This window comes from Lacerta agilis, chromosome 9 (genome assembly GCF_009819535.1).
Source record: "Lacerta agilis isolate rLacAgi1 chromosome 9, rLacAgi1.pri, whole genome shotgun sequence".
Lineage (NCBI taxonomy): Eukaryota > Metazoa > Chordata > Lepidosauria > Squamata > Lacertidae > Lacerta > Lacerta agilis.
In genome coordinates, this window is record NC_046320.1 from 68,931,785 (window position 1) to 68,955,718 (window position 23,934).

General features: G+C 48.5%; 1 protein-coding gene and 1 non-coding gene across 2 annotated transcripts in view; both read right to left on the minus strand.

Moving 5' to 3' along the window:
- The window catches only part of SLC4A11 (solute carrier family 4 member 11), a 152,009-nt gene that overhangs the window by 98,684 nt on the left and 29,391 nt on the right, over positions 1-23,934 (minus strand). The window contains exon 2 of the mRNA XM_033161020.1: positions 11,268-11,318. Within this exon, the coding sequence (XP_033016911.1) occupies positions 11,268-11,318 (51 nt within the window). The remainder of the gene's footprint in view (positions 1-11,267; positions 11,319-23,934) is intronic.
- On the minus strand, positions 9,559-9,630 carry TRNAK-CUU. Its single transcript has one exon. It is a non-coding gene; the product is annotated as a tRNA-Lys (tRNA).

Consider the following 23,934-nt stretch of genomic DNA (forward strand, 5'->3'; position numbering starts at 1 on the left):
CCTCGAGGAAATCTGGTTTCTGTGCGTTCCGACAATCCATGCCACACCAAGAGAGCAAGCATCCTTTTAAGGCTGCCATCTCCAGGCTGGATTCTGAACACGTCCTTAGACAACTTGGCTGCTCAGCGCCGGTCGCCAGAAAGGTTTCGTTTCAACATTTCCCACTCGCTCCTATTACATCATGCATGTTCAGCAAACGGAATTTGCTGCTGCAAAAAGGAGATGGAGAGAGCCTCCAGCTGAGATGGCTTTGAAAGGCAGGTGAGGGGGGGAAACTTCACTCGTATATGTGCATCTCACTGGCGATTGGAGGAGATGGGTATTTGGTCTAATGCAAAACAGGCAGCTCTTCTTAAGAGCACGCACAGTGCCACAGCATCCCAAACCACCCGGAATGAGAACTACCAGGAATTTTTGAGATACGGACACACAGGGCTTTGATTGCAAAAACGAAACTGGGGGTGAAGCATCGCACCAGCCACATTAAATTAATTAGAAGCGTTTCTCTTTTGCTCGCTTTCTTTAACCTCTTGCAAGCACAAATTATTGGCTTGATGTAGACATGCCGCAGTGAACTGGCTCTAAATGATTAGCAGCCCAAGCAGATTTGCAACATGCAATTGCTCTGATAATAGGAGGTTTGCGGGCTTTTTCATAAACAATCACTCCTGGGGAAAGAGAGCTAATGATTCAAGCGTCACCTAGTTTTTAAACAATGTGAGGATCTGTTTGTTCTTTGGTTGTTGGAGGGCAAAACATGGGTGGAAACACATGAACTACCACCGTGTAGCTGACCTCCTTGGAGGAAAGGTGGGGTGCAAAAGGTAATATCAGAAAAATGTGATTTATTTAGAGAAATATTTTTATGCCGCCGTAGCATGAAATAGCAAGGCAGTGCACAGCATCAAAAGGTGACACCTTTTTTTAAAACTAGGGAAGGCAACCTTTTTGCTATTAAGGGCTGTGTTCCTGGATAGCTCAGGGACGCAGGTGGCGCTGTGGGTTAAACCAAAGAGCCTAGGGCTTGCTGATCAGAAGGTTGGCGGTTCGAATCCCCGCGACAGGATGAGTTCCCGTTGCTTGGTCCCTGCTCCTGCCCACCTAGCAGTTTGAAAGCACGTCAAAGTGCAAGTAGATAAATAGGTACCGCTCCGGCGGGAAAGTAAACACCGTTTCCGTGCGCTGCTCTGGTTCACCAGAAGCGGCTTAGTTATGCTGGTCACATGACCCGGAAGCTGTACGTCGGCTCCCTCGGCTATTAATGCGAGATGAGCGCCGCAACCCCAGAGTCATCCGCGACTGGACCTAATGGTCAGGGGTCCCTTTACCTTTACCTCCTGGATAGCTCAGTTCAGTGGTTTTCAACCAGTGTGCCGTGGTACCCTGGGGTGCCTTGAATTATGGTCAGGGGTGCTGCAGGCAATACTGTCCTCTGTCCCTCTTTCCTTCCCTGCCTCCTCTGATGCCCTCTCACGTCTCTGCCTCCCAAAGGCTTGCAAAAGTGTTTGTTGCAGCAGCCCTGGCTACAAGCTCCGCAGGCGAATGGTGACTCTGGGGCTGGCCATGGGGTGCTTCCCAGGCCCCTGTGGGGCAGTGTGAGGGGGCACCTCTCCTTGGGGCAGGGGGTGCAGCTCAGAGACCGGGGTGGCAGCAGCGGCTTCCCAGAGGACTCTCAAGAAGAGGGGAGAGGAGGCTGAGGGACGACTCCACAAGGACGGGTTTCAAAAAACATGAGAGCCTGCCAGCTCCACAGGCAAGGGGTGACCTAACTGGGCTCCTGAGCCCCACAGGGGAGCCGCAGAAAGAATGCAGTTGGTCAAGGGAGCAGTGGACCCAAAAAGGTTGAAAACCTCTGGCTCAGTTGGTTAGAGAGTGGTGCTGGTAACGCCAAGGTTGCAGGTTCGGCCCCTGTACGGGGCAGCATCGTTTTCCTGTCTTGCAGGGGGTGGACTAGATGATCCTCAGGGTCTCTTCCAAGTCTACAATTCTATGATTCCATAAGTAATCCGTTAGGGGGCTGCATGCGGATTGTGGGTGGGGCACCAGAAAAGAAAATAGGTGGAGACACCCCTTTTCTCTTTCAGCCACCCCGTTGCCTTTCTCTCTGTGCATAGCAGGCAGGTATAACTTGATTCTTGCCAGAGATCTGAACTGAATTGTTTGCAAAGAGATTTTGAAATTAGGGGGTTTTTGGAATTAGGCCAAAGACATCAGGTTGCCCACGTGTTTTAAAGAGATTGGGGGGAACAGACAGAAACCAGTCAATCACTGCTATGAAATTCCAATCTAATAACAGTTGAGCTTATTTAACTTATATGCCAAATTCATCATGCAAAAGGCTGGACTGGAAGAATCCCAAACCAGGGTTAAGATTGCCAGAAGAAATATCAACAACCTCAGATACGCTGATGACACAACCTTGATGGCAGAAAGTGAGGAGGAATTAAAGAACCTTTTAATGAGGGTGAAAGAGGAGTGCAAAATATGGTCTGAAGCTCAACAGACGCCTGCTTCTTGGGAGAAAAGCAATGACAAACCTAGACAGTATCTTAAAAAGCAGAGACACCACCTTGCCGACAAAGGTCCGTATAGTTAAAGCTATGGTTTTCCCAGTAGTAATGTACGGAAGTGAGAGCTGGACCATCAAGAAGGCTGATCGCCGAAGAATTGATGCTTTTGAATTATGGTGCTGTAGGAGACTCTTGAGAGTCCCATGGACTGCAAGAAGATCAAACCTATCCATTCTCAAAGAAATCAGCCCTGAGTGCTCACTGGAAGGACAGATCCTGAAGCTGAGGCTCCAATACTTTGGCCACCTCATGAGAAGAGAAGACTCCCTGGAAAAGATGACAGAGGACGAGATGGTTGGACAGTGTTCTCGAAGCTACCAACATGAGTCTGACGAAACTGCAGGAGGCAGTGGAAGACAGGAGTGCCTGGCGTGCTCTGGTCCATGGGGTCACAAAGAGTCGGACATGACTAAACAACAACAGTTGAACTTAGACAGAGGGATTATTTTTCGATTAACCAACAAGCAGCACAGGGTAGGTGTCATAAATGGTTTTTGCAGACGCTTTTATTTATTTTTAAAAAATCACACCCTGCTTTTCACGTGTGTCTCAAAGGAGCTGACAAAGAAAAACAAAATCATACATAATTTTTTCTTTGAGCTTCAAGGGCAAGAGAGCAGGTCTGCATCAGTGCTACGAGAGTGCATTCAACAAGATTTGTGGGACTATTGGCAAGAGATACCCGAAAGTCTACTGTAGGCGGACATCTGAGCCAGATTTCACCTATTATTAAACACTGCCACTTGAGAACCAAGATTGCTTCTGAGCTGTTCGTAAAACAAAAAAACAACAACACAATGATTCTGTGCAAATTTTCTTTTGAGCAACGGACCACCATGTGCTAAAACTGCTAAGCGGAACGAGTCTTACTGTCTCCCTTTTTTTAAAGCACCATCTTAGACTTCAGGGGTGCTCAGTGTCTCGGTTCTCTGCTTTACCCATTTCTAATCACCAAACTTAGAACCATGGAGAAACCTGGTCTGAACAAAGACATTGGATTCTTATCTCATTATACTTAACAAAGCTATCTTTAGCCATCTCACCCCTTGCCTTTCCCTGCAAGACTAATTGCAGCCGTTAAGAGTCGTCAACAGGTTTTCCACACCTACCAGCTGATCACCCATTCCCACCACCCTTCTGAGTAATACCCCTCCCCACTCCCTCACTATATTTAAGGATCTGGTGACTTCTGTTTCAGTGTATCTGAAGAAGTGTGCATGCACACGAAAGCTCATACCAAGAACAAACTCAGTTGGTCTCTAAGGTGCTACTGGAAAGAATTTTCTATTTTGTTTCGACTATGGCAGACCAGCACGGCTACCCACCTGTAACTTACCCATTTCTATTAGGTTTTACCATCAATCAGATTGTGCTTGCTTCGGCTGCAAAAAAGAATTCTGCGCTTATCAACACTGGCCACCGCCCAAAGGCCGGTGACTGACATTTCCTACCTTTCTGCAAGAATCTACAAGGCGCAGAAGGGAGGCAGAAGAATGCATCGAAATCCCTTGGAATTCGGGGAGGTTCTTTCGTTTCAGAATCCTGCAAAACACCTTGGGAGAGGAGAGTGCGCTGCAAGGGATCATCACCTTGTCGTAGCGAGTGGGCTTGCACGTTCCTATGACCCTTGTGAGCAAAGCCGTTGGGAATCTCATGCTCCCAGCAGTGTCACCCAAGCATAGCTGTCAACCTTTCCCCTTTTTTGCAGGAAATTCCCTTATTATAGCAGTGGGGAACAGCAGGGAGGATTGACAGCTATGCACCCAAGGCGGTGAGGTCAAAGGGAAGGAGCTAGACAAAGAATGATTGAGAAAGTTCTCAATGGCAGAGCAGGAGGATAACAAGTGGTACATTACAACGGCTGTGAAGGCTGCAGCAGATGAGAATCTACTAGTCGTCGTGATACTCATGCCATCGGAATAGACTCTTACTGTGAAGACTGTGTGTTGGTCAGCATGCACTGATCTACACACATAAAACAAATTCACGCACAAGTGTCTTCCAAAAACCCACCCTAAACCCAAACCCCAAAAGTCCCACGGCGATCGGCAAATGGTGCAAACCCTCACCATGATCAACTCCGTCCGGAAACCTATGCCCCCACTGTGGAAGGACGTGTGGATCCAGAATTGGCCTCCAGAGTTGCTTACGAACCCACTGTTAAAACCGTGTTTATGGAAGACAACGTTACTTGGCTACAAGTGATCGAAGAAGAAGAAGAAGAAGAAGAAGAAGAAGAAGAAGAAGAAGAAGAAGAAGAGTTTGGATTTGATATCCCGCTTTATCACTACCTGAAAGAGTCTCAAAGCGGCTCACGTTCTCCTTTCCCTTCCTCCCCCACAACAAACACTCTGTGAGGTGAGTGGGGCTGAGAGACTTCAGAGAAGTGTGACTAGCCCAAGGTCACTCAGCAGCTGCATGTGGAGGAGCGGAGACGCGAACCCGGTTCACCAAATTGCGAGTCTACTGCTCTTAACCACTACACCACAGAAGGAGGAGGAGGAGGAGGAGGAAGGGGGAGGCAGGAAGAGACATGCCTAATCCGACTTGCGGCAACTGCTTTCCCACTGAACTCTACCCCGCTGCTGCACCAACTCTGCAGGTTCTAGATAAGCACGGATTCAGAGCGCTGTTAGGGTAAGAGAGAAAGGGTTGAAGCACCCTCTTTCTGCACCACCATACAAACAAATCACATGTGTGCAATAAAATGAAGGGGGGAAAGAGAGAGAGAAGACTCGGAGTAGTAGGCTTGCTAAGTTGTATAAGACTGAATCAGACAAGTGCTGGAGATGCAAAGAGATGGAGGGAACGTTCTTTCATATGTAGTGGATCTGTAAAAAGGTAAAAGAGTATTGGGAAATGATCCATAACGAATTGAAAAAAGTGTTTAAAAGTAGTTTTCCAAAAAACCAACAACAACAAAAAACCAACAACCCAGAGTCCTTTCCTTTGGGGATAATTCAGATGGAAATTCCCAGATGTCAAAAAAAAAACACTGCGGGCCGTGTTTTGTTAGCCCCAAAATGGCGAATGAGCGCGGTCCCAACAAAAGAAGAATGGTAACTTAAACTGACGGAAGCTTGTGGACTTAAGAGCCAGTGTGGTGTAGTGGTTAAGAGTGGTAGACTTGTAATCTGGGGAACCGGGTTCGTGTCTCCGCTCCTCCACATGCAGCTGCTGGGCTAGTCACACTTCTCTGAAGTCTCTCAGCCCCACTCACCTCACAGAGTGTTTGTTGTGGGGGAGGAAGGGAAAGGAGAATGTTAGCCGCTTTGAGACTCCTTCGGGTAGTGAAAAGCGGGATATCAAATCCAAACTCTTCTTCTTAATGTAAGAGAACAAGAAGAACATACGTTTAGAGAAGAATGGAAAATGTTTACTGAATATATGGGGGGAAAACTGTACAAAATGAAGCATGGAAGGAGAAGAAGGGAAGTCGTTGATATTTTAAGGATGTTTAAATGAATATTCTAAATGGTAAATCATAAAATTTAATTATTATTTTTTAAAAAGACAGAAAGTCCTCAGGCCTCCTGGGGGCTGGATGTGACCCTCAGGACTCTCCCCAAGCCACATGCCTCCCCAGTTACACCCTCCTCGCTATTGGCTGGAAAAAGGGTCCTTGCACTCTGGCAAACTCTTGCTTGCCTGGATGAAGGATGGAGAGGAGGCGGTACAGACAATACTCTGCTGTGCACAGGTAAGATTTATTTTTGCACCTGGGAAAAGCCAACACGTGCAAATCCTGAAAGTTTCCTGCGAGAAAAGTTGGCTATGGCCCTTCTTATCTCTGGCATGCAGACCCCCGAGAGAGACACTGGCAGCCTTCAGTTGAGAAACAGCTGCCCAGCCCCACATTTGCCAAAGTCCAAACTGTGTCTATTCGACGCCCGGGCCCTTCTCCTAATTCCGCCCAATAAGTAAAGAGCCTTCAATATGAATTTAAAAGCCAACAAACTCAATGCCTGCGCCCGCAACTTGCACCTCGTTTTAACTTTTGATTTCGGAGCTCAATTTGGTTTCCTTCTGAAACACCAGCACCAGGACGATAGATAGATAGATAGATAGATAGATAGATAGATAGATATGTTTAATTGTGTTTTAATGATTGCTCTTCCCTCACTTATGTTTTTAGCTGTTTCTATTTTAGCCGCCTTAAATCCCTGGTCGAGGGTGGCGGGGGGGGGGGGAGGCAGGCTATAAATAAATATTATAATAATTCTACCATCTCTTCTCATTAATAAAATTGCTATCCTTGCCATTTTAAGTATTTATCATTCAGTTCAAGACAAGGAGTTGCAGCCTAGGTCCTACGCAGTAACCTTGTGAGCTGGGACAGCTCAAGAGAGCAGGAGTCTCTTAAATCTCAGGGTCGGGGCTTTTTTTCCAGCCGGAACTCACTGGAACTCAATTCTGGCATCTCTCAGATACGCAACGTTGCCATTATAGGAGTCGTTCATGGTGAGCTCTGGCACCTCTTTCTCTAGAAAAACAGCACTGCTCAGGGTTATGGGTTCGAGCCCCACGTTGGGCAGAAGATTCCTGCACTGCAGGGGGATTGGACTAGATGACCATTGTGGTCCCTTTCAACTTCTATGATTCTATATGTTGAAATTCATGTTTCACCAATATTTATGTATGTGACCACAGCTGCACGGATGTTACTGGTCCAGAGATGGGAAGAAGATGAAGTCCCTACCAGAGAAAAATGGCAGATGAAGTTGATGGACTATGCTGAAATTGCTAAAATGACCGCAAGAGGCAGAAATCAGGAAGTCCAAAATTTTAATAAGGAATGGGGGAAATGTATGACTTATCTTAAAGAGCATTGTAAACAGTTATAATCATTAGCAGGGTTGGAATATCACTTGTAGTTTAAGGTGGAATTTTGGAGATGTAAAGATTTGGATCATCGTAAAAGATGCGGGAAGAAGTGATTTAATAATTAGACCCACAAAGGGGAGGATGGAACTCCAGGGTATTCCTTGGAATCTTGTTTTTATGATTTATGTGTGATACATCTCTGTAAAAATTTAATTTGAAAAACCAAATAATTTTTTAAAAAGAAAATTATGTTCTGGAAAAGCCGCTTGAAACGCCTGAACTGCATCAATGCTCTCTCTCTCTCTTCTATAATCCTGAAAATAATTGTTTGTGGGTCACACAGCTTGAAGAACCGCAGAAACTTTTAAGTCGCACAGATCACTCGAGATTTGTCACAAAGCGAGCCCCCGGCACTATTCCCTACAGTCCTGGAGCGCTGCTTTAATCTATAATCTCGCTCTCATACGAAAGAGCGAATTTGCACACAAAATCAGAAGGCTTCATCCTCAGCATTTTCTAGCCAGCGCCTCCCCCCCCCCCCGTTCACCCTTTCCCTTTTCTAAACTTGTCAGTTTGGCAGCGGGTGGGGAGGGCCCCCCCAGATGCTTTAAATACAAATCAGACAGAATTGGCAAGACTTTCCGCGAAGTATTCCCAGTATCAACATTCCTTTACACCCCCCCCCCTCTTCACCACCCCCAATATAAACAAGCCAGAGAGTCTCAGACTTTTCCTGCTGGCCCTACCAGAGACCCCAGAATACACTATAAACTGTAGCCTTCTCCATCTGGTTTCCTTAAGTCTTTGGCTGCAAGTGGGAAGGAATGAAAAGCATTCTGTGGGGTTTTGAGATGCCGCGATGGCATGAAGCCTTAACTACAGGTGAGACGGCAAACGGCAGTGGGTGGGACAGGCGAAACGGCAAAACTGTGGGCACGCATTGCTTTCTGCTCTTTTCGGTTTCCTCGGACCCTTGTCCTTTGCGCCATCCTACAGCAATGCTTGCAATGCCATTGGGACACGAGTGGCGCTGTGGCCTAAACCACAGAGCCTACAGCTTGCCAATCAGAAGGCTGGCAGTTCAAATCCCCGCGACGGGGTGAGCTCCCGTTGCTCAAGCCAGTCCTTTCGCCCTTTCTGCAGAAGAATTTCCAAAATCACCATTAGTCTTAAGGTCATGGTAAGCTAGGGATATGGGACGCGGGTGGTGCTGTGGTCCAAACCACAGAGCCTAGGGCTTGTCGATCAGAAGGTCGGCGGTTCGAATCCCCGTGACGGGGTGAGCTCCTGTTGCTCGGTCCCTGCTCCTGCCCACCTAGCAGTTCGAAAACACGTCAAGTGCAAGTAGATAAATAGGTACCACTCTGGCGGGAAGGTAAACGGCGTTTCCATGCGCTGCTCTGGTTTCGCCAGAAGCGGCTTAGTCATGCAGTTCACATGACCCGGAAGCTGTACGCCGGCTCCCTCGGCCAATAAAGCAAGATGAACGCCACAACCCCAGAGTCGTCCGCGACTGGACCTAATCGTCAGGGGTGCCTTTACCTTTTTCACAGCAATGCTTGCAATGCCACAGTTCTGCTCCGCATCCCCTCTGGTTAAATAATCATGCATGCAGAGAGCAATATGCATCTGCCCTAGAAAGGAGAGCCTGCCTGTTTGTGTGTGTTCATTTGGTAAAACAGGCAGACAGGCAAAACAGCAAGGAAATAATCCCATCTTGAATGGATTTGCTTCAGTAAAGCATTTGGGTTAATTCCACAGTCAGGCAAAGAATTTGTAGAGTTATAAACAAGGCAGACATACCAAACGCAATGACAAAAGTAATGGGGGGGGGGACGCAATTCAAAAAGGCTGGGGGGGGGGAGAGACAGAGGAAGCAGAGACAACAACCGGAGATGTCTGGGGACCTCAGTGCCCTGGAGCAAGACTGCAGCTCCGGATTGCCAGCAAAACCAATGAGTCAATCCCTGGAGTTCGCCAAGACAGAGAGTTCACTAAGCAAGGCAACTCCTCTGCTACCCATGTAACCAGGGAGGGTTGCAAATCGCTCAGGACCATTAAGCCATGTTACTTGCAGAGGAGGGTGACCAAGATGATGAAACCAAGCCTTACGAAGGACAGTTGAGAGCTGGAGAAGAGGAATCGTAGAATTGTAGAGTTGGAATGTGCAATGTGGGGATCGAACCCACGACCCCGAGATTAAGAGTCTCGTGCTCCACCAACTGAGCTAACCCACAGGAGACAGAAACAGCATAGCCATCTTCAGATATCGGAAGATGGAGCAACCATGTTTTCTCCTGCTCCACAGGGGAGGACCCGAACCAATGGAGTCATTTGACAAGAAAGGAGACTCAAAGTAGCGGTAACTTTCTTGAGCTGTCTGGCAGTGGAATGGACGACCTCGCAAGGTTGTGGACTCTCCTTCCTTGGAAGTTTTTAAGCAGAGGTTGGGTGGCCATCTGCCAGGGATTCTTGAGCTGAGATCCCTGCATTGCAGGGGGTTGGACTAGATCATGCGTAAGCAAACTAAGGGCCGCGGGCCGGATCAGGCCCAATTGCCTTCTGGATCTGGCCCGCAGACGGTCCGGGAATCGCCACGTGGATCGCCAGTGCACACGTTCTTTCCCTCTCCCTCATACGGTGGCGGCGCCAGCGCCTCCTCCCTCCCTCCTCCTGGCTTCTCCCCGCCCTGCCTAGAGGAGGAAGGGGGCTGGGCTTTCTTGGTGCCAGCAGCAGCAGCGCTTGAACAGCCGCCATTTTAAGCAGCCCCTCTCCAGAGCCCTTTCACACGCTGCTCATCGTCCCGCCGCCACCAGCCCCTGCCACTCACAAGACACAGGTAAGCAGCCACTGGGGCTCGTGGGGCTCTTGCATCATTCCCCCCCCCAAAAAATCTACAGTGGTCCCTCGACTTACGAATTTAATCCGTTCCGAAAGCACATTCGTAGGTCGAAAAGTTCGTAAGTCGAAAAAGCGATTTCCCCATAGGAATGCATTGAAGCAGTTTTAAAAAGAAAAATTCATAAGTCGAGGAAACCGCATCTAAAATTCGTAAGTCGAATAAACCGCATCTAAAATGCCAACGGATTTCCATTCGGATGTCGGAAAATTAGTTGGCATGCGGCCACTTTTTTCGTTCGTAAGTCAAAAAATTCGGATGTCGAGTATTTCGTAAGTCGAGGGACCACTGTAGTCCGACCCCCCACAAGGTCTGAAAGACAGTCGGCCGGCCCCCTGCTGAAAACATTTGCTGACCCCTGGCCTAGATGGCTTTTGGGTGTCCCTTCCAACTCTACAATTCTATGATCCCTCCAGGCGGAGGGCCACATTCCCCAGAAAAGGAAATCTACTTGCTTCCTGGACCCAAGAGCTCGTAACACAGAGCACCCTCCATCATGCCAGTTTCTATTTACTGGCCCCAATCCATCTCATTGCCACCTCCAGGCAATGGTCAAACCCCTGAGTTGCCTTCTCCCGATTCAGATGGCACGGAGAGATGAGAGTTATGCATCACAGCCTGAGAAAGTCCCCCGGTGCTTTCATATAAATGGTGAATAGGACAAGATTAACTCCCCGTAGGACGCCACAAGAAATGATAAGATTTCTGATTGCTAAGTTCTGGATGAAGGAAGCAAGCCTCCTTCCTCCAGGAAACATTTGGGAACTGCTGCTTTGAAGGGAGAACAGAGAAGCAAAGAGATCAAATGCAAACAAACATGTGGGCTCTGCAACAAGGTGTTGCAGCGCAGAGTGTTGCTCTTCATGGTGCCAGGGGAGCCATACCCCCCTGCCCGCCCCCTGGGCTGCATCATGCCATTTGGGGTACATTAGCAGAAGATGAGTTTGCTACTCGTAAGGTAGGATTCTACTTGCCTGTTTCTTCGAAGAAGTAGCCGTTCCTGGACATCGCTGCCGGTGGACTTTCTAAGAGGGGAAATGAGAGAAATACGAATTAAGATGGCAGCTCAGACAATTCATGGGTTTCTTTTTAAGCGAATGGACATTTACTCTTCGGCATGCTTCACTTTTCTTCCGGAATGTCTCCGTTACATGGATTTATCACATGAAAACGTAGGCATATTTGCAATCGCTTGTTTCCATTAGCCTTTATTTATTAGTATTCATTATTATTATTATTATTATTTATTAATACAGAGCTACCTTGGTTCTCAAACCTAATCCGTTCCGGAAGTCCATTCCAAAACCAAAGCATTGCAAAACCAAGGCGCACTTTTCCATACATAGCAATGCAAAATGGATTAATCTGTTCCAGACTTTTAAAAACAACCCCTAAAACAGCAATTTAACATGAATTCTACTATCTAATGAGACCACTGATTCATAAAATGAAAGCAATAAACAATGTACTGCAGTCACACAATCAATCAATCCATCAGTAGCTGAACTGGGTTCTTCCGCACAAGTCACAAAAACAAATCAAAAATCAAAAATTCTTTCCAGTAGCACCTTAGAGACCAACTGAGTTTGTTCCTGGTATGAGCTTTCGTGTGCATGCACACTTCTTCAGATACACTGAAGTGTGCATGCACACAAAAGCTCATACCAGGAACAAACTCAGTTGGTCTCTAAGGTGCTACTGGAAAGAATTTTTGATTTTGTTTTGACTATGGCAGACCAACATGGCTACCCACCTGTAACAAAAACAAAAAGAGAGAGAGCCGCAAAAAGAAAAACGCAAAATAAATAGCAAAAACAGACAGAGCTCAGCGTTAACACTCAAAACGGAAGTGTGGCACTCAAATCTGAAGCGTAACACTCAAAATAGTGCATGTCCGGCCTCCAAAAAAAGTTCACAAACCGGAACAGCTACTTCCGGGTTTGCAGTGTTTGCGTTCCAAGTTGTTTGAGTTCCAAGGCGTTTGAGAACCGAGATACCACAGTATTCACTTTATCTCTCCCAGGGCAACACAAAGCGACTTACAGCCAACCGACCAGACAGGCAAAACCTCCCACAGAGATACATTAAACCCAAGAGGGAAAAGAAATGCATTAAAAACATCTCACCCACTTCTAAAAGCCCACAGACAGTATAAAGTTTTGCCTGGTGCCTAAATACATGCTATAAAGCAGCCTTCCTTTGACTACGCGCTTCGTGAAAAAGTAAGACTAGAATAAAGACGACGTGTTTTTGCCGAAATGGCAACTCTTAAAACGTTCCATGTGCAAGTTGAAGCAATCCTATCTGGATCCGTCCTGAACTTTCGTCTTCATTTCCAGGCCAAATGGGCTGCTGGGAATCTCGCCACGACAGGGGTGGCGGACAAGCACAATGAGATTCGGAAAGAGAGCAGGCACCGGGGAAGAGGAAGGGCACAAATCTTCGGGGCAGATCACACAAGAGGCTAATGCAATGTGAAACGGCACACAAGGTTTGCCAGGAGGCAGCAAAGAGGCTACTCTCTCTCACCGTTACATAATCCCAGGGTCGCCCAGAGGCTCATCTCTGCCTTTGTTTACAGGCACCACATCCCTCACTTTCCACCAGGTGCTCGTATATAAAAAACCGAACCCTCGCCTCTTAAGGCAGGGATGGGGAGCCCGTGACCCTCCAGACGCTGAGGGACTCCGGGATAGTGGGAGTTGTAGTCTAGCAAACCAGGCAGAGGGCCTTCTTGGTAGTGGTGCCCGCCCTATGCGAAGCCCTCTGCCAGATGGAAACGAGATAGAAGTTCTACATACAAGTTTTTTTAAAGGTAAAGGACCTCTGGGCAGTTAAGTCCAGTCAGAGGCGACTATGGGGTTGTGGTGCTCATCTCACTTTCAAGCCAAGGGCAGTGGCGAAGCTGCATGCTCCAGATCAGGCAGGGGCATGGCTGGCGCGCTTCCCGGGGGCGTGGCGCGCTGCATGCAGGGGCATGGAATGCGTCCTAGGAGCATGGTGTGCCGCCCGCAGGGGCGCAGCCCCCGGTGCGGGGTGCGTGTCTGGGGGCAGCCACTTTGATACCCCCTTCCCCAATGGTTCCAGGGGCGGTGCGCTCCCCCCACCCCTCCGCCAGTGGCCAAGGGAGCCAGCATTTGTCCACAGACAGCTTTCTGGGTCATGTGGCCAGCAGGACTAAACCGCTTCTGGCACAACGGAACACCGCGACGGAAACCGGAGCGCACGGAAAGGCGGTTTACCTTCCCGCCGCAACAGTACCTATTTATCTACTTGCACTGGTGTGCTTTCAAACTGCTAGGTTGGCAGGAGCTGGGACAGAGCAACGGGAGCTCACCCCGCCGCAGGGATTCGAACCGCCGACCTTCTGATCGACAAGTCCTAGGCTCAGTGGTTTAGACCACAGTGCCACCCGCATCCCATGTTTTAGAAGACAGCCATGACTATTTTTTTTATCTGTTGGAAGCCCCGCAGAGTAGCTGGGGCAACCCATTCAGTTGGCAGGGGACAAATAATACTATCATATTATTACCTGGACAGCACCACTTTGGAGAGGTCTGGTTTAACATTGCAAGTGCGCACAGCCTGTTATCAAAGTTGGAAGCCATTAGGCCCCAGGGCTCGGAATTCGAACAAGTATCTGCTTTGCGGAACTGAGCATGCAGGTGTTGACGCTCCTCCTCCTGCGTCTAGACGCAGTCCTTTCTTCTTGTCACAGAATGCGGCCGCAATGGACCCAAAAAACACACACACACCAAGAACTCTGGCCAGAAATTTCAATACTAGGAATAAATCCTACTCATGAGTTGCAATCAAATAAAGGTACATATTCTGGTAAGAGTTACAGGCTTGTAAATTCTAACAGAAAAACAGCTTTAAAGTCACATACAAAAATTCGTTACAATGTAGAACATAAAGAAGTTTGACTCAACAACAAATGATTTATAAGTCCGTATCCAAAAAGTATTCAAAAAGTCGTGGAGCCAGAGTCGAGAGTCGATTCAAAGAAAGAACCCAGGACAGAGCCCTGTTTCGGAATGAACGCCTTCATCAGTTAATGTGTGAATTTGTGTTAGTTAGTAAAATATCAAGTGGTTCTATGTTTTTCAAATGTAGCGTCTCCGTATGAAGTGATCAACGTGTCTCTAGGCGTTTTCCTTACGGCGCTGTCGATTGCGGCGCATGGTAAAATCCTGTGGACCCCATGCATGAAGCATTCAATAAGAAGGGGACCCCATGCACGAAATGTTCGATAAAGAGATACAGGATCTAGAAGAACAGAGCAATTTGCGGGGCTAGCCCTGCGCCTTTAAACAGCAGCGTTTTCAGAAATGTCCCCGAGACACTCAAGACATATTGATGTGCAAATAACGGAATCTGGGGGAAGCACAAGAAAACAGAACAAGACACAGGGGCAAGCTTGTCAGATCAATGTTTTTTTTTTAAATAATAATAATAATAATAATGGTCAGAACATTATTAGCTCATGTGCGTGCATGTTCTGCAGTGCTTCTGTGTTGAGCCGTTCTGACACAGGGAATATTACCCGTGCCCTCCTGGAACTGCAAAAACATTCCTTAATAAGGGATGCTACAAAGGAACGTCTTGAAACTCCGGCCTCATCAAGTTGAAGGGGTCAAATGCAGCTGAGAGACAAGAAGGGATATTGCCTCTCTTTCTTTTTCTCCTCTTTTCATTTCATAGATTTCCCCCCCTCCTGTTCACATTTGAACATTTGCATCCAACAACATTCCGTTATTAAATTCCTCAGAAAATGGGGCTCAGTGTCTTGCCAGCCAGCTTCCTTGATATTAAAAACATAACCAAACCTGCAAATTCCAGTCTCCTGAGCTCTGCTATACCCCCAACTTAAAAAGACAACCTTGCATTCCCTGAATACTTCACAGAGGCATTTCTAACTTGGGGGCAACCTGAAGGCAATGCCTCCCCAGTTCCATGCTGCTGCTTCTACCCATCATGTCTTTTTATTGTTGTTGTTTAGTTGTTTAGTCATGTCCGACTCTTCGTGACCCCATGGACCAGAGCGCGCCAGGCACTCCTGTCTTCCACTGCCTCCCGCAGTTTGGTCAGACTCATGTTGGTCACTTCAAGAACACTGTCCAACCATCTCGTCTTCTGTCGTCCCCTTCTCCTTGTGCCCTCCATCTTTCCCAGCATCAGGGTCTTTCCCAGGGAGTCTCTTCTCATGAGGTGGCCAAAGTATTGGAGCCTCAGCTTTAGGATCTGTCCTTCCAGTGAGCACCCAGGGCTGATTTCCTTCAGAATGGATAGGTTTGATCATTTGGCCGGTTATATCGTACCACCAGGAGGGTGGGAAGGTGGAGTTTAGCAGGGGGAATAGTTTTATAAGTTGTGTGTCTTTGTCAATTTGACCCTTTTACATGGATTTCCACGCCCTGTGGTATTTTATGCACTGTGACTCACAGTTCCTTTCACTGATCATAAAGGTAAAGGGTAAAGGGACCCCTGACCATTAAGTCCAGTCAAAGGCGGCTATGGGGTACTAAACCGCTTGTGGCGCAATGTAACACCGTGACAGAAACCAGAGCGCACGCAAATGCCGTTTACTTTCCCATCCCAGGGGTACTTGCACTGGTATGCTTTTGAAATGCGAGGTTGGCAGAAGCTGGGACAGAGCTCACTCCATCGCGAGGATTCGAACCACTGACCTTCTGATCGGCAAGCCCAAGAGGCTCAGTGGTTTAAGAGCACAGTGCCACCCCCGTCCCCTGATTATTTATATGCCACCCATCTGACTGGGTTGCCCCAGACACTCTGGGTGGCTCCCCACAAAACATTAAAAACACAATAAAACCAGTGTTAGAAACTCACATATAGAAGCCAAATGGCACCTTGAACCTGGGGTCGCAGTCGCCACAACAGAATGTCTATTCGCCGGGGGGGTTGGACTACGCGGTTCTTGGGAGTCCATTGCAACGCTAGGATTATACGATCTCAGCTACATTGCTTGACTGAGTGGCTCTTACAACTTGTCCCAGTATGCAAGAAGGAGAAACACACACAGTGGAAATGGGATTAACTGTGGACCTAAGGCAGAGGTTTTTAAACCCTGGTGGCCAACCTGGCTCCCAGAAATCTCCACGTAGTCGCAACTGACCCACGCCAGTAGCAAAATGCACCCGGCGCTTGGCTAGTTTCTAACATTGAACAACACATCAAGCATTAAAATTTTCCCTGTACAGGGCTGCCTTCAGATGTCTTCTACAAGTCAGATACTGTATATTCTGGCGTATAAGACTACTTTTTAATCCAGGAAAATCTTCTCAAAAGTCGGGGGTCGTCTTATATGCCAGGTGGAGAATCTGCAGTCGAGTATATCTCAAACTCTTTATTTTAACTTGAAAAGTTGGAGGTTGTCTTATACGCCCAGTCGTCTTATACGGCGGAAAATACGGTAGTTGTTTACTTCCTTGACATCTGATGGGAGGGTGTTCCACGGGAAGGGTGCCACTACTGAGAAGGCCCTCTGCCTGGTTCCCTGTAACTTTGCTTCTCACAATGAGGGAACCGCCAGAAGGCCCTCGGAGCTGGACCTCAGTGTCCAGGCTGAATGATGAGTGTGTAGACGCTCCTTCAGGTATACTGGACTAAGGCCATTTAGGGCAGGAGTCAGCAAGGTTTACCTCGCCTGGGCCGGTTCACTCCAGTGGAGATCCCTCTGTGGGCCAGATTGCGTGCACGCATGCGATTTCTGGCGCCCGCACAGACGCGATCTCCACCGGCGCGGAAGCAAGTCCCCACACCGCACTGGTTTAGCGCAGCGCGCAGGGACTCACTGAGCAGGCGGTTCAGTCCAGGGGCAGCTCATGGGCCGGTTAAATGACCCCCGTGGGCCTCTTGTGGCCCATGGGCCTTAGGTTGCCTACCCCTGATTTAGGGCTTTAAAGGTCAGCACCAACCCTTTGAACTACTCACTTTATGAACTACTCATAAACTTTGTCACAGATCTTAAGAATGGGAAAATGCCAACAACTTTGCTTGGGTCAAGACACCACTGTATTTCCTCAGCAGAGAAGCTAAGCTCGTGTGAATGATCATTAATTCTGTTCTGGTTTCTGCTGGAAAAAAATGTATCAGGAAGCTGCCCCCTCCTTCCCAGCGCCAAACACATCTCGGTTGCCAACACACCTTTGTCAAACTTCAAGCCCTAACCCAGTTTTGCTTCTTTTGCGGCTGAAGAGATTGACAGAAACAGGGAAGGAGAAGCCTCGCTAATGAGAAATAAGAAATGCTGTACAAGCTCGCTAAGTAGGTCAGGCCTCCCTCATATTGTGCGGCATCACTCAGAGCCACAGCTAAGGAGGAAAAACACCCGCCCATGAAAACGAAGAGGAAGCGGAACAACAGCACCTAGTCAGGAAGACCTGGGGGTGTCTGCCTGTCAGTCTCCCTCCCTCCCTCCTACCCCCCATGGACAGAGGGCAAAAACATCCACGGCGGAGCCGTCTCTGAAAAGGGATCCAGCTTGGTGCCTGCCTTCGACAATCCAACAGCAACCCCAGGGGTCAAGAAGCAGGATAGGTCTAAATTTCTGCAATTGGTTGCTTAACCCCCTAATGTGGCTCGTTTATTGATCTTGCCAAGCCCTGCGTCTCAAAATGAGATTTCGGAGGCAGTCATGGGGGGGGGTTGCATCTAGGTCGAATCTAGGCTGCTGGCTCCTCCAGCCGAAAACGGCCCCAATCGGTTTTGGTCCTTTAGTAGGACCACCCTACAGGCAGGGTTAGAAACTCACTCACTATATAAGCCAGGGTTACAGTCGCCAAAACGGAAGGTATCGTTGCCATTTGGGGGGCAGACAGCTCAAAAGTTGTGTTATTTTTCAATACGCTGATTTCACAGGCAAGGGTGAAGGGTGAAAGGGAGGTTTCGCAGCTCAGCCTCCGAGCCCCCTCATTTCTCAACCCAGCCAGGCACCGGCTACAGTAGACCCCCTGCCAGAAACACTCTCTGCAGGCACTTAAGGGATTGCTTTGCTGAAAGAAGCCGCCTCCGTTTTTTTAAAAAATAGCAGGGGAACCAGCAGAGGGGAATCCTCTCTCCATCCCGCAGGAGCAACGAGGGTTTTAATTTCCCTCTTTCTTGTTATGATTCATCACGCTTCCAGCCTGTCGTTCTTCCAAGGACATTAAGGCAGACGGCCGGCCCTATCCTTAAGCACACTGGGGAGGCTTCCTCAGGCAGTATGAAGCCAGTGGGGTTAGGGTGTCAGATTAGGACCTGGGAGATCAGGGTTCAAATCCCCACTCAGCCATGAAGGGTGACCTTGGAGTCAGTCACAGTCTCTTAACCTGCCTCACAGGGTTGTTGCCGTGGTTAACTGAGCGGGCAGGAGACGGTGGGATATTAAAAGGTATTCTGCTCACCTGCTTAAGAAAGCTGGAGAGTCAGTCACCAACATGACATCCAGAAATCTCCACGTGGTCACAAGTGGACCCACATCAGTTACAAAACTTGCCGGGCACCTGGGTAACTGGACTCGCGCCAATCTCAAACAAAAAAGAGAAACCCAGCTCCTGCTTGCTGTTTTTGGATATAGATGTGCTGGTGTGTTGTTGTTTTTTAAAGAGTATGCCAGCATCAGATTGTTTCTGGTCGTGTGTGCCTCTCTCTGCATGTGTGCTTCTCATTTCTCCATTTGTTCCGTTTCTGTTTTCTAAGTCCTACCAGTAGTGTAGGAAGGGCGGGGCGTAGGGGGCGGGGCGCCCCGGGTTCCAGGGGAGGGGGATTGACACTCAGCGGCCCCTCCCCAAAACGAGCCCCGCCGCCCGGCACCCGCCTGTACTGCTTTACGGACGGGCGGGGCAGCCCCACAACCTGCCGCTCGCTCGGTTGCCACGGGAGCAGCAGCGCCGGGCCGAATGAACTGCGCATGCCCGGGTTTCCGGGCATGCCCAGTCCATCCGGGGCTGGGGCTGCTGCTCCCGCGGTGACCGAACGAGCCGCCAACCGAGCGGCGGCTCATGGGGCTGCCCTGTCCGTGCTCGGCAGCTCACCCAGTCGCAGCAGCCGCCTGACGTCGTGACGTCATGACGCACCTGCCCCCAGGGGGGTGCCTCCGCGCTGCCGCCCCGGGCACCAAAAGGCTTCCTCCGCCGCTGGGACCTACACAACCTTTTGGCTGCAGGCACACAAGGCAACCATGACAGCATCCCAGGCAATGGAAGGAAAGGCCGGGCATCCCATACTGCAGCTCCTGCAATGAGCTGGGGTTGAGCTAGTTAAGACCACATCTGGGTCCTGTTCTGGGCACCACCGTTTAAGAAGGATGTTGACAAGCTGGAATGTCAAGGATCTGGAAACCAAGACTTGAGGAACAGCTAAAGCCGGGGTGTCCAACTCACGAGAGACTGCGATTCAGGTTCAGGTCAAAATTGTTGAGCTTTTTTTAGGGAGGAGGAAACTGGCATAGATGTTATGCTTTTTTAAGGTGAGCCAAGGTTCAGGGGTGTAGCGAGGGGGGGCGGGGGGTGGGCCGCCCTGAGCAGCGCCCAGGGGTGGGGGTGCCACTTGGGGTGGGGGGCACCACCCCCAGCGATTGGCGGCGGGGCGCAGTGGCTGGTTGGCTTAGCTAGCCGCCGGCGCCTGCTTTCCTTTAAAAAAATAAAAATAAAGGGCTTTTCTCCCCGCAGCCAGGGCGGCCAGCGAGGAGGAGAGATGTCACAAGGGTTACACCCCCCCATCCTCGCTGGCCCTCCTCGCCCCTGCGGGCAGCTCCGCCTGGCCGCGGGGAGAAAAGCCCTTTAAAGAAAAGAAAAGGCAAGGCAAGCAGGCTGCTTGCCTTTGCTTTTCTTTTTTGTTAAAACGGCTTTTCTCCCCGCGGCTGGGGCGGCCAGCGAGGAGGAGGGATGTCACAAGGGTGCTTGCCTTTGCTTTGCTTTTTTGTTAAACGGCTTTAATCCCCGCGGCTGGGGCGGCCAGCGAGGAGGAAGGATATCACAAGGGTGCTTGCCTTTGCTTTGCTTTTTTGTTAAACGGCTTTTCTCCCCGCGGCTGGGGTGGCCAGCGAGGAGGAGGGATATCACAAGGGTGCTTGCCTTTGCTTTTCTTTTTTGTTAAACGGCTTTTCTCCCCGCGGCCGGGGCGGAGCCGCAGTGACGGTGTGTCGTGACGTCACATTAACGCCCTGCCCCCAGGGATGCCTCCGATCGCCGCCCCGGGTACCGAAGAGGCTTCCTCCGCCACTGCCAAAGTGGTTGAGTTTCTCTGGGGGGGAGGGAGAGGGTGATCTACCAGTGATCTAACACACAGTCCAGTGATTTACCGGTAGATCATGATCTATCTGTTGGACGTGCCTGAGTTAAAGGAATTGGGCATATTTAGCCGGAAAAGAGGAGACGGGGAGGAGATATGAGAGACATCTTCAAATATCTCAAGGGCTGTCACATGGAAGATGGAGCAAGCTTGTTTTCTCCTGCTCCAGGGAGTAGGACCCAAAACAACGGATTCAAGTTACAAGAAAGGAGATTCCAAATACACATCAGGAAGAACTTTCTGGCAGTAAGAGCTAATGGAAGAGCCTCCCTCAGGAGGTTATGTGCTCCTTCCTTGGAGGTTTTTAAGCAGAGGTTGGACGGCCAACTGTCATGGATGCTTTAGCTGAGATTCCTGCATTGCAGCGGGCTGGAATGGATGATCCTTGGGGGGCCCTTCCAACTCTACAATTCTATGAGTCCTATGACTGCCTAGGTACTTTCCAGTTCTTTATGATCCTTCTGCAAAGAACCGTTCCAGTTTAACCAAGCAAGAGACCTCATTGCTTTGTCACAGTAATAGTGAGGACTCAAATGGCCTTTGGTACCCAGGTGTACACAGCTTCAAAGGATAATACAAAACTCAAAGAAGAGAGGGCTGTAGCCAAGTTAAAAAGGTAAAAGTACCCCTGACAAACCTAGACAGCATCTTAAAAAGCAGAGACATCACCTTGCCGAAAAAGGTCCGTATAGTTAAAGCTATGGTTTTCCCAGTAGTAATGTATGGAAGTGAGAACTGGACCATAAAGAAGGCTGATCGCCGAAGAATTGATGCTTTTGAATACTGGTGCTGGAGGAAACCCCTGAGAGTCCCATGGACTACAAAAAGTTCAAACCTATCCATCCTTAAAGAAATCAGCCCTGAGTGTTCACTGGAAGGGCAGACCCTGAAGTTGAGGCTCCAATACTTTGGCCACCTCATGAGAAGACTCCCTGGAAAAGACCCTGAGAAGGGGACGACAGAAGATGAGATGGTTGGACAGTGTTCTCAAAGCAAGTAGCATGAGTTTGGCCAAACTATGGGAGGCAGTGAAAGATAAGGGTGCCTGGCGTGTTCTGGTCCATGGGGTCACGAAGAGTCGGACACAACTGAACGGCTGAACAACAACAACCCCTAACCATTAGGTCCAGTTACGGACAACTCTGGGGTTGCGCACTCATCTCGCTCTATAGGCCGAGGGAGCCAGCGTTTGTCCGCAGACAGCTTCCGGGTCATGTGGCCAGCATGATTAAGCCGCTTCTGGCGAACCAGAACAGCGCACAGAAACGCTGTTTACCTTCCCACTGGAGCGGTACCTATTTATCTACTTGCACTTGACATGCTTTCGAACTGCTAGGTTGGCAGGAGCAGGGACCGAGGAATGGGAGCTCACCCCATAGCGGGGATTCGAACCTTCCGACCTTCTGATCGGCAAGGCTCAGTGGTTAGCACCAAGTTAGGAAGGGTCAAACAGGAGTTCAGGTGGAAGGGGATTGGCAAGGGGGGCATGTGGAGGCCAGGGCCTAGCAATAAGCTAACGTGTCCCAGAAGCAGAGACCAGAAAGTGCCCAAATTCCCTCCAGGGAGAAGAGAAGAGGAATTTTATGAAGAGAGAAAGCTGCAAAGAGAGAGAGAGAGAAAGAGAACAATCTAATATGCAAAGAGGAAGGAAAGATTTGAATACTGCTACGCTCTGTGGGCACAGAGGAAATGAAAAGGATTTGGAAGAAATGCTTCAGCAATCCTGCCCAATGAGGGACGGACTGGAGCATGGGTAGGCAATCTAAGGCCCGGGGGCCAAATCCGGCCAAATCACCTTCTAAATGCGGCCCGTGGACGGTCCAGAAATCAGTGTGTTTTTACACGAGTAGAATGTGTGCTTTTATTTAAAATGCATCTCTGGGTTATTTGTGGGGCATAGGAATTTGTTCATGTTTTTTTCCTCCAAAATATAGTCCGCCGCCCCCCCCCCCAAGGTCTGAGGGACAGTGGACCGGCCCCCTGCTGAAAAAGGTTGCTGAGCCCTGTCACACTGGAGGGATCTCTGCCTGCGGAAATGCCAACTGCACGGGGGGGTAGGAAACAAATTTTGAACACGGTAGGAGAAGGACACAAATATAGAAGTAGAGGGAAGCTGTAGGGGCAGGACACTACTGGACTTGAATAAACAGGCAGCAAATGAATGCAAGTTCATTTCCTAACATTTAGCCTTTACGTTTACAATCCAAATACATATGTGTATTTTCGCAGTGGGCCCAAATATGCAGAAGAGGAACGTGAAAGCATCCTAACAAATTCCACAATATTCCAGGGGGGAAAAACCAATTGCGAACATCACCCGGGAACTGTTGCAGGGGAACAACAAATGCCCAACTTAATTCTCACCTAAAAATAGCCAACTAATGGTTCAATACATTTTTTTTTTATAAAGAATTTATTGGTATTTTTCATAACAAAGAATCCCACACCCACATCAACCTAAGCCATCACCCACCCACATTAATATAAAACAAATACTAACACAAACATATACATAACAAGATTCTTTTCCTTATCCAAATTCATAAAAAAAAAAAAAATTCTTATTTCGAATCTTTTACGGTGACTTCCCCTGCCTTTTCTCCTTCGGTTCCAAATACAAAAAACTATTTTAATAACTTCATCTCTCAAAAAAAAAATTAAATTCTATAAAGCAAAAATCTAAACAAATCTCTTAAAATCTTGTTTTCACATTACGGTTATATCTCACTTCTTCTTATCTTCCATTTACGATTATATCTTACCTCTTCTCTTGAGCAAAATCATATCAAATTGTGAACTTCATAGTAGTTAATAACAATACATTCTTAAAATCTTAGTCTTATATCTTATCAAAACTAACTTCTTTTTCCCATTAAACTGCTGCTAATAACAAAAAAAAATTCCAAATATCCCCTTGCTTCTTAAAACAAAAAGATCTTAATATCTTAACCCCCCTGATTTCAGTTCCATAACCAGTCAATTATATTTTACCCTTAATACATTTCACCCTATCCCCCCTCTGTCCACTATCTTTCTCCGCCTTGCACTGGAACCACCTCTCAGAGTGTCCTTTTTTCTCAAAAGTCCATAGATCCAAACAAAGTCCATAGCAATCCTTGCCTCGAGCATCCGGGTACACAATCGATCTTCTTCCAGCTTCTCCAATTTAATATTGTATTCTTCTTCCATCTGTAGGTATCTAAATTTTTGGTCCCTCACTCCCGAGCTCTCACCTCGGGGGTTGGATATAGCAATTTTCCCCGTCCCGGGTCTGCCACCCCCAAGGGACGGTTCTTGTCGAAGCCGCCATGCCATCTCAGACAGTTCGTCTATCATCCCCTTCAG